Source organism: Telopea speciosissima, chromosome 1, assembly GCF_018873765.1.
Source record: "Telopea speciosissima isolate NSW1024214 ecotype Mountain lineage chromosome 1, Tspe_v1, whole genome shotgun sequence".
NCBI classification, from domain to species: domain Eukaryota; kingdom Viridiplantae; phylum Streptophyta; class Magnoliopsida; order Proteales; family Proteaceae; genus Telopea; species Telopea speciosissima.
The window spans coordinates 33724192-33735682 of record NC_057916.1 but is presented as its reverse complement, the minus strand read 5'-3'; the positions used below and the strand labels follow the sequence as shown (position 1 = coordinate 33735682).

Below are 11491 nucleotides of genomic sequence, written 5' to 3'. Positions count from 1 at the left end.
TCTACTCTTCTTAGTCTTTGATTTTCTTACGTTTATTATTTTTGATTTTATCTATATTTATTTTAATAGATATGTGATTCCATGTATCACATTGCATAAAACAATATATATAAACCAATAGCAAATCTAGAAAAAGAATAACATTATCTTAACTTATAAATTTATAAAAATAAGATAACAAAATCCAATAAGGTAATTTAAAAGGATAGACAAACCCAGAGATATATTTCAGATATTTTATTACCTTTGGATTGCTAAACAAATCGGATAATAATCGGTCGGATAGGGGGGTTATCATATTCGTATCCGATTAGTTTCGGACGGATTCGGATTCTCCTAAACGAATACGAATGCGGATCGAATACGGATTTTCGAATATCCGTTTACATTCCTAAGGCTGCCTATGTGCCTGGGCGCAGGCTGCACTGCGACACAAAGAACATTCTCCCTTCAATCAAATACCCCTTTTGTATTGATATACATCTCGTGTATGTCCAATTATGTCTACCAGCACTTTGATATTATTATACATCTCCCAACTATGAAAAAAATAAGTTTTAAAAAAAATCTGAAAAAATGAATACCTTAGATTTATCTTATGATTTTAGGAACATGATAAGTACCCAAAAAAAAAATTAATGGTTTGGTCATGGCAAAGAACACAGTTTTCTTTGTCGCCGTCCACTAAACAATTGGAAGGCACGAAACCAGTATTCAGTATCGACAGGTATCCCATTCACCCCTAGGAAGCAAGCATTCTGTGAACTTGAGAGCGAACAGCATGGGACCAGATTGCCACAAGGAGATAGTTGGGTCAATCCAGGTATGCGCTTGGAACGTCTTAAATGTTTACATACAACGTTTAGATTTATTTATTTATTTTTTGTAGTGGTTGTTTCTTTTGAATATCTGATTTTATGAACCCTAAAACAGTTAAAAATGAAACAGGGTGTCTTAAGAATCTGTTAATGGGGAACTGATTGCCACAATCGTGCTTTCTTTCTTTAGTTTCATTGAGATTGGTTGAAAATGCCCAAACTAATCTGATTTGAAGAACCATAAACGAGAGATGAAAGGCTAAGGAGGATTCTGGGTTTTCAATCCTTATACTATAGATCGCAATGGCTTGGCTTAATTGCAGAAAGTTGTATTCTTTTCCATAAATCGGACATTGGGGCTTCTTCTCCTCTGATTACGCCATTAGAGGAGACGTTTAGTTATTTCCAAGTCTAAACTGAGAGCAGGAGACTCTGATTCAGCACAGTTTACGTTGATTAATGTTGTTTATCAAAGGCCCATTCTACTTTCTTCACGATCAAACTGAATTCCGAGCTTGAGCCCCTGTTAGGTCCAGGGTTCCAAAACCATTAACACAGTCAGAACAGGAAAATTGTGCCCCTGACAAGCAGGGTACAAACCCACCATTCAATCATTCTAGCAGAGGACATTATTGCCAAAGGTAACAAGATTGAAAGCCTGAAAAAACCTCCAATTTAGTGTTGATTCCAACCTTTGGAACTACATCCATGCATTAGTGGTCATGAACTTGTTCACTGATTTCCCCCTTAAAACTTGCAATTGAAGGCATTGATGGATCTAGTAAACCTTACAACCATACAATCACAAACATGGTTCCCATTGAACGGTGAATCCCTAGTGACTTGAACTTTGCCGTGTGTAATTAGCATAAGGTATGAGAGAGTGTTTGTTTTTTCTCAGTTTTTAGCAGAAAAACAATTTGATGGTTTATTTTTAAGTCTTTAGGAAGTCTATGAATCTAATTTCAACGTATTTAAAATTCTTTATAAAGAGTTACTTTCATGTGTATGTCTTGTAAACATGATTATTAAGTTTGTTGCAGTCTATTTAATATAACCCTTTACCAAGAATAGTATATGAGCAACAAGTATGCAAATAATTATAAGAAGGGGAGCGAAAATGGGAGCTCTGTCCAAAAACATACCCAAACTTTTCATAGATTTCATAATATTTCCAGATTCATGATGTGCATCTTCAACTATCGTAAGGCACCTATACCCTCCTCTTTTTTCTTCTAAATAGATTGTTTACATAGTCTTTTTGAATACCTAAAATTTTATCGATCCCATTCTGCAAATATATGATTTTATATTTTCAGCTTCTGTTGCATATCAACAAATCTACCACTTCAGTAGGCTAAGAAATGGTTTATCTGAAACTGGAATGCGTTTGGCAACCCAGCTAATTGGCCTTGATAGAGCTGCAATTCCAATACATGCACCCCATTCCCCCATTCCCCCATTCTAGCCTCTATGCATCTGCAAACTTGTTTAGAAGTTCAACCATACCTGAAGAATGATGGTTATCCTCACTATCCACAGAAACAACCTGTTCTTGTGTATCCCTTGAAAAACATTCTTCTTATCCAACTTCCTGAAGTTGAACTCCTTGAGGACATGGCAGAACACAAAAGTATGTCCTTTGTACCTATACTAAAAATTGACTCACCATTGAATTGTAGCGTCAAGAAGATGATGATTTAATATAGAGCTTGAGCCATAAGGTTCCTCCACATGATGTTTGTTATAAGTGACTCGGTTTGACCGAGTGGTGGTTTTTTCATGAGTTCCTTGGTGGGTTGCTCAGTGCCCAGAGACAAAGCTCACAATGTATTCATTACCAGGTTCAACCACAGCAATGGTATAGTTGTCAGTGGGACTTCACCAGCAGAAACAGCTGCAACAGAGTTGATCCCAAGATCAGTAACACTGTGAGTGGAAACTGAATGAATTTCTGGACGTTGTTATTAACACATCTTCCCCATCTCAAAACCATAGCCACTGAGACAATGTTGTCATCCAAGATGACAATATTAGAGCTCTCCTTTGCCACTTCAGTATGACGATCATCGTTTGTGATTACTAGTGACTGCAACTACATGGACATTTTGTTTCAGGTATTGTATCATCAAGAGCTTGTCAAAAGGGATGGGCTTGTCATCACTCAGATTCTATCAATCCTCTCCTCTTCAATGAAGTTCCAAAATTCCACCCCTTCCATGACTTCTCCACTGTTTATGCCACACTCTAGCTATGGCCATAGCCGTGAAAACGTTGTTCCCACTGATCATCTTTATGCTCACTCAAGCATCTTTGCAAGCTTCCACAGCTGCTTTTGCTCTTGGTCGATGTTGGTCCTTTTTATCCACAAACTCCAGTAAGGTCAATCCATCTCCTTTTAACCATTGGTTAGTCTCCATATCTTTGTGCTTGGATTCTACCTCTGGAATTTGTTTGTGAGCAAAAGCAATGCATTGGACCCTATTAGCTGTTGTACCTTGAATTGTATGCTATACTTAAACTATCATCTTTAAGCATTTGCTTCCGTAGTTACTGTTAAAATCATTTCAGCTAGCAGGAACTATGAAAGCCAATGCATAAAGATGATGGTTTAAGGTAGCATACAATTCAAGGTACGGCAGCTAACATGCTCCAATGCATTGCTTTTGCTCACAAACAAATTCCAGAGATATGGAGACTAACCAAAGGTAAAAGAAGATGGCTTGACCGTACTGGGGTTTGTAGGTATGAAGGACCACGGTTGAACAGGGGCAAATGCAGCTGTGGAAGCTTGCAAAGATGCTGGAGTGAACACCAATATGATCAGGGGGGACAATTCTTTCACTGCAATGGCCATTGTTAGAGTGTGACCTGTTTGGGACCAATCAAAACACTAACAGTGGAGAAGTCATCGAAAGGGTTGGATTTCGGAACTTCACTGCAGAGGGGAGGATGGAGAGAATTTGTGTGATAGCAAGGTCTACCCGTTCTGACAAGCTCTTGAGCAATGCCAAAAACAAAAAGGCCATGTGGTTGCTTGTGACAGCACAATATTCATGTGATTCAGAAACGGCCAAGAGAGAAGTGCTTTCTCAACTGTGCTACAAGATATTTCTGGCACCATTCCTGAATCAGCCTTCTAGATGCTCCCATTTGTGTTCAGACCACTTCACTGAAGTAACAGTTCAAGAACACTTGGAGCAATGGCGAAGAAGGGATCTTCTCTCGAGTTATTTTGGCCAAGCCAAACTCCTGTTACTGTCATTTGATTCAGGGTGAGTGTACCTGTTTGTCACTGCAGATAGTGGTAGCTGATCCCATTGTTTCACATGCTGAGAGCCTCTGAACCATCTCCTGATCAGCCATCCCTCTTTCCATGGAATAAGCCATGCGATCATATGCATCCACCACCTTGGCAACATAGATCAGGAAGGGCTTTGTGCTCCCATCAATTTCCACATGAGTGAAAGAATCTAAGAGAAACCCATCAGCTGGAATTTGGTCTCCAATCTTTACACACAGCCTCTTCTTCTACCTCTCCTTATACGGCGTCAAAGATGGAGATATGTTGCCGCTGCCTAGCTCTGATGAAATCAACCTGAATGTTGTCGATAGCGCTTGACAATTTCTGAAACTGCTACGATTGATTGAAGTTGCTCACAGCAGACACAACAACAACAGGAAAGAAGGCAACAAATGTGGTGCTGCCCCACCATCATACCACCCATCTTTTGCCCCATGCTCTTTGATGCCGAATCTGAGAGATAAGGTGGCACAGACCAAGAGTATGAGAATTGTAGTATCCTTGAACGCCTCTAAGGCTTTGACAGGAAAAGAAAGAAGCCATTTGCAGGTGGCTTCTGTACATGTTTGAACAAAAGACATAAGTTGGCATCTCTAGCACTCTTGGAGTCCATCAATTATGTGGGTTCCAAGAGAGATAGTAATTCCTTGCACTCCTCCTTACTGGTTTTCTAGACTGTCCACATCTTCTTCTTGATAATTTTAACAAAAACTGTTCGGTCGAAACCAGAGAAGCCAAAGGATTTTATATCAATGATGGTGAAAGAAGGGGAGCATGGACTGCAACAGTGAGCAGCCGATCCTTCTTGGGGACAATCTGTTTGGTAAGAAGAAATGCAAGCGTCCATTAGGAATAGATAGCAATGAAAGAGAGAGACTGTGTTACAGGTATTGGAGTGCTGCAAAAGATGAAACTGTTTGTTAGACCATAACTGAGAAGAGAAAGGGTGATGAAGATTAGAAGTAAAGATTCAGGACAATTATGAGAAGGAAATATTGAAAATTGCAATGGGGTGTTGCTTGACAGGATTACAGCTCTTTGTGTTTTGGCATTGATCTCTTCTATGCCTATATATAACATGAACAGAAGAAGAAGATAATAAGGCTTCTCAGAAAATGAAAAAAGGATTACTCTTGGCAGGCAGTCTTCCAATGGCGACAACGGACTCTTGATTCGAGAGAGACAACCAGTTGTGTCCAATTGGAAATGTCTCGTGTTTTTTTTTTTTTTTTTGGGGAAAAGGCAAAAGTAACGCACTAGAAGTAGCATATGACGATAGACGGATGATATCATGCACGCAGGCACGCAGGTCTGTGTCATCATCAGAGTCGGAAACAACTTTTTCTTTCCTCCTCCTTTCTACCTTTTCCACCTTCTCTATTGTTCTTCCGCTGCTGTTACTAACTAATGCGCATGCCTTTGCTGCAACAGGAGCGCTTTCTTTTCTCAATCTGTATTTCTAATATGCAGAGAAAAAACAATAACAATAAATGAAAACTGAATCCTTATTTTCTGCTTCAAAAGTTTTTTCGATTTTCTTGTTGGAACCGCGTAATCTATCTGATCCTTGAAAAATACAAGTCATTTCATAGTATTTACATTGGACGAAGTTAGGGTGTTTATCAAAAAGAAATTCAGCAACAAAAGAAGAGACTCTGAAATCAATACAACAAATTTTTATCTTTTATCTGTTTTTATTTTTTTTCCAATCTTAGGAGTAGGATAATGCGACTTTTGGATCTTGCTTGGAGTTATTCCAGCAATATCTTTTTAAGAAACATTCATCATCAACAAGTTGTAAGGTACAGCTTCAACAATACCAATTCGTGGTGACTGAGTTGAGAAGACTTTAACAAATTTATTTTTGAAAAGTAAGCAATTTAGTCGTATTGCTACTGGTAAGAGTTCACTCCCAGAATCCACAGGACCACAACGTGGAAACGACAAAGCCCAAGAAATCCGATTTTCTCAGCAGTTTTGTCAAACACGTTAAGAGAGGTGGGGAGGACTGGGGAGGCGATCTGGGGAGAGTTAGTTCATCACTCCACGTCTTCTCCGGTCAAATTGCCGCCCCACCATCCAAATTAACCTAATAAGAGTGGTCTCCCTACTTTCCAGGTTACAGGTACCCCACCACCTATGGCTCATCCAATGCAAGAGGTCAAAAACCCTTTCTTATTTTTCTTCCCCCCTTTTTCCTTTATCCTTTTCCCCACTCATTGAGCCTGAAATTGAACCCAGCCCAATCCTACTTGCAGAAACAGAGTATCGGGACAGTCTTTTATTAAATTCAGTAATTGAATCCATGAATGAGAATATTTGTAGTTTTGAATCTTGAATGAGTTTTTACTCTCCAGATGGATAGTAATTACTCTTAATTGTTTCTCACTTTCTCTGTCCTCCATTCCTTATCTCACTTGCTTCAAATTAACAAGGAAAGAAAATGAACAGAGGGACAATTGAAGAAGTGTTCTTGATAAATAACTCATGTTCCCTAAAGATGGATCAGATAGATTTATTTGGTTGCAGAGAAACTTCACCAATGAATAAAGGGGTCCCTCAAAGTAAACCTTAAAATCTCAGGGTCTTCTCAAAATTTAAGAAAGAAATAAGAAAGTCCCTTGTGATTACAATTGCAAATAGTATTTAAACCAGAAAAGGCCTTGCTAAATCCAAGCCCCTTAATTAGTTATTTTATTTTGGTGTTCAACTTCAACCTCAAACATGTGGATCTTGAATAGTTAAAAAGAGTAATTGGAAGAAAACAAAAGCAGTAATAAGTTCTGGATTGCATAAAATCAAAACCAGAGTAACCATAGGACTCCGGGTGACCTTACAATTATTGTTAAACAAAGTTTTTGGCATGAATTAAGCCAGTAAAACTTATTTGCTACAGATGTTATTCATGTAATTGATTAGCTCCATCATTCAATTGATCCTGCTTACAAGTTACAACTCTCTCGCTCTCTCCACACACCCCCCCCCAACCAGGGTTGGTTGCTGTGCCAAATAAGGTAATCTGGCCATGTTATTTTTATCATCAGAACTGTGTCCTTGTTTAGGACCTGTCACCATATTTTTGAAGGAAAGATAACATGAAGGAAATCAGTTTTGTATTGGTTATTGGCATACATGATCTATTGGGTTCAACTGGATCTCTTGAATGGCAGTTTCCTAGTTCCTTGCACTATTTTGTCTATGTTGTGTCATTTGTGGATTGTATTGTTCATCTTGTGAGGTCTTTCTTCTTCTTTTACAGGGTAGAGAGCTCATTTAGGAGATCAATGCTAGAAGAGCCTTACTTGCAATCTCCTATGAGGACTCATCACTAAATGAACGTAACGAGCCTGCAGCCACGTTACACCACCTGGTGAGACCAAAATCATAATACTGAATTATGCCTAGTGATTGCACTGCACATCATTTGTCATTGTGTGCTTCTACATTGCAGGCATTACTTGACCAAGATAATTTTTCATCAGATCAGTGTTGACCTAAACCACCACTGTGGAGGCCACAAAAGCATTGGACATTGCATCAAACAGATCTCCTTCAACTAGCTTTGATAAACTTCCTTATCCAATTACAAAGTGAAACCCATCAACCTTTTAATAAGAAGAAACTCTTCTATCTACATTGACAACCACCATACAGTCTAGTAATTGAAGAATACAATAGGAGAAAGGTATCCATTCAATAAAAAAAAATTATAAAAATAAAAACCAAATAACATTGCATTTTATATCCCAGTTGAGAATCATTATAGTCTTTTAATACTATATGAAATTAATATTTTGTTGGATGTTTAAAGAATACAATTGGAGAAAGGCATCCATACATTAGTAAAGATTTACATATTGAACCAGAAAAACTATTCTACCAAAAAATAAAAAATAAAAAGAAAAACCATTACCTCTATCTATTATTGTTGTACTCCCGCTTGAGGAAACTTAGAAATGGTTTTTCTGGAACTGGTATCCACTTCACAATCCACCCAATTGGCCAAGATATGGCTGCAAGACAAATGCACACACACCATTCCCTCCAATCTAACCTCTCTGTATCTGCAAACCTCTTCAAAAATTCGACCATCACTACCTGAAGAATGATGGTTATCCCTATTATCCCTAGAAATAACTTGTTCCTGTGTATTCCCTTGAAGACATTCTTTTTCTCCAGCTTCCTTGCATTGAACTCATTGAAGACTTGGCATAACACGAAAGTGTTGAAGATCAGGGTATCGTTAACCTTCGTATCCACGGAAAATATAGACTCACCTCTGAATTGTAGTGTCAAGAGGACAGATATCTGATACAGAGCTTGAGCCATGAGATTCCTCCACATGACATTGGTTATAAGTGGCTCGGTCCGACCCACTGGTGACTTCTCCATAAGCTCCTTAGTGGGTCTCTCAGTGGCAAGAGCCAAAGCTCCCAATGTGTCCATGATGAGGTTCACCCACAACAATTGAACTGCTGTTAGGGGAACTTTGCCAGCAGAAATTGCGGCAACAAAGTTGATCACAAGAGCAGCTACATTCACAGTGAGTTGGAACTGAATAAATTTTTGGATGTTGTTATAAACGCATCTCCCCCACATTAAAACCGTGGCCACTGAAGCAAAGTTATCATCCAAGATGACAATATCTGAACTCTCCTTGGCAACTTCAGTTCCCTGAATCCCCATAGAAAGTCCAATATCGGCCTCTTTCAATGCTGGAGCATCGTTTGTACCATCACCGGTGACCGCCACTACATGGCCTTTCTGCTTCAAGCATTGTACCATCAAGAGCTTGTCAAATGGGGACGATCTTGCCATAACATAGATTCTATCAACTTTCTCCACCCTTTCCTTCGGTGTGTAGTTTCGAAATTCCACACCCTCCACAACCTCTTCATTATCAGAGTCCTGATTTCGATCGAGTATCCCACATTCAATGGCTATTGCCCTTGCTGTGAAAATGTTGTCTCCAGTGATCATTTTGATGTGCACTCCAGCATCTTTGCAAGCTACCACAGCATTTCTTACCCCTGGTCGACATGGATCCTTTAGACCTACTAACCCCAACAAGGTTAAACCCTCTTCACTGTGCTTTTCATGAATCTTTCCATCTTCTCTGTACTCCAACTCTTCTTCAGCTATCTCTTTGTGAGCAAAACCAATGCATCGGAGGCTTTTAGCTGCCATACTTTCAATTACCTGTTCGAACTTCTTCCTTTCATTTTCACCCATGAATGTTAAGCTTCCGTTTCTGTCATAATAGCTGGAACACATTGCTAGAATCATCTCTGCAGCTCCTTTCCAATGTATATGGATCATTTTCTCGCCATTCTTCTTCATCAATAGACCGCTGCGTTTCTTTTCTGAATTGAAGGCTTCTACCTGGAGAATGGTACATGTCTTCTTTAGCGCCTCGATGTCCATCTTCAATTCTAAGACAGACCAAGATAGGATGGCTTTCTCAGTTGGGCTACCAGAGAACTCGGGTACTGCTTGTGAATGGGGTTTATAAACGGCTCCGGTGGAGTTCAGACCAGCTCCCTGGTGGAGCAAGTCAAGAATAACAGAAGAAATTGTTGGGGAACCATAATCTTTTATGGCATCTTGACCAAGCCAAAATTCGGTCACCTTCATTTGATTCATGGTGAGAGTGCCCGTTTTATCGGTACAGATGGTGGTGGCTGAACCCATTGTCTCACAAGCCATGAGTTTTCTGACCATTGCTTGATCCACCATCATTCTTTTCATGGAATAAGCAAGAGTGAGTGTGACAGCCAGTGGCAATCCTTCTGGAATTGCCACCACCACGATGGTGACGGCATCAGCAATAATACGGACAACAGCATTCAATATGTCATTGATCTTCGTCTTGCTGCCATTGAACTCTCGATTACCATAGTCATCTATTGTATTCCCCGTGAAATAACGAACCAATAACACAACAAGAACGAGGAATGCAACTGCCAAACCAACCTTCCCTATTGACAGGGTTAATTTGTCAAGCCGTTCTTGTAATGGTGTTTGCTCATTAGAGTCACGGTTTATAGAGCTCATCATCTCACCCCATGCTGTGTTCATGCCGACCGAGGTAACTAGCATGCGACCATACCCGTCAGCCACCTTTGCACCAGAGATGAGGAATGGGTTTCTGCGTCCATCAACCTCAACATGGTCACTCTCCCCTGTCATGCTAGACTCGTCAATTTGTAAGGAATGACCATCTAAGAAGAGGCCGTCTGCTGGAATCTGATCGCCAATTTTGAGACACACAATGTCTCCCACAACAATGTCAAAGATGGAAATCTGGCAGCGCCGCCCACTCCTAATGACATCGATTTGGATGTTGTCGCTAATGCTTGAGAGCTTCTCAAATTGTCTGGATTGTCTGAAGTTACTGAAGGCAGAGACAGTAATAACAATAAAGACAGCAACAAATATACTACCACCATCGTACCATCCATCTTTCCATCCATTTTCTCTGATGCCGAACCCAAGAGACAGAATGGCACAGCCCAAGAGAATGAGAATTATGGTGTCCTTGAAAGCCTCCAACACGAACTGGAAGAGACTCTTTAGAGGTGGCTTTGGGTACGTATTTGATCCAAATTTATTGCGACGAGAAGCAATATCTTCAGCATCACCATGGATTCCATTCTCCACATCAGTTTCAAGGGCTGCAGCCACTGCTTCAACACCTCCAAGTTGATTCAGACGATCTGGGTTCTTCTCCTTTACGATATCGATGAGGAGAGCCTTATTATCAGGATTGAAGCAGTGTGGACTTACATCACCAATATTGGATTGGATGTCAAGGATAGTGTAAGATGGTGAGCGAGAGAAGGCAGCAAGGAGTTGATCCTTCTTAGTAGTTATAGCATGTTTGGCTAGAGAGACCAAGATGTGGGAAGAACAAATGACAAAGAAGGCACGGCGCCATCTCTTATGGGGTACGCTAAGACGAAGGGTAGTGCACATTTCAAATAGGGAGTATTGCCGCACCTTGGAGTTGGACATTGGTAAGTTAAAAAACAAAAATTCTGACAAGAGTGAGTACTACCCTACAAAGAGAGCAAGGAAGAGAAGTATAAACTAATACTCTGATTGCCAATCTTTCTAAAGAGAAAGAAGGATTAGGGACAGCAGGAGTATGGGAGGATGTGAAGCTCCGCTTCATTCTTATATATATACTAAAAAGAAACAAATATGTAATTCTGTTGCGATGAATCAAGTCGCTTAACTTTTCATGTCAATGGGAAGTTTCAGTGTTAGTTTCATGAAAGAATTTTTTGGTTCTCAAGAGAAGAATAAGTGGATGATGTGTACTACTTGTACTTGGTTTTTTGTTTAGAGTCTTTTTTTTCTCATAATG

General features: G+C 39.8%; 1 protein-coding gene and 1 pseudogene across 1 annotated transcript; both read right to left on the bottom strand.

Annotated features, from left to right (window-relative positions):
• Nucleotides 1-1941: 1941 nt before the first annotated feature.
• LOC122648678 lies at nt 1942-6527 on the bottom strand (annotated as a pseudogene).
• A 1491-nt stretch (nt 6528-8018) lies between these two features.
• On the bottom strand, nt 8019-11170 carry LOC122666852 (putative calcium-transporting ATPase 13, plasma membrane-type). The gene has a single exon (XM_043862949.1). The coding sequence runs from the start codon at nt 11134-11136 to the stop codon at nt 8038-8040; it is 3099 nt and encodes a 1032-aa protein (XP_043718884.1). The 5' UTR covers nt 11137-11170; the 3' UTR covers nt 8019-8037.
• Nucleotides 11171-11491: the final 321 nt, after the last annotated feature.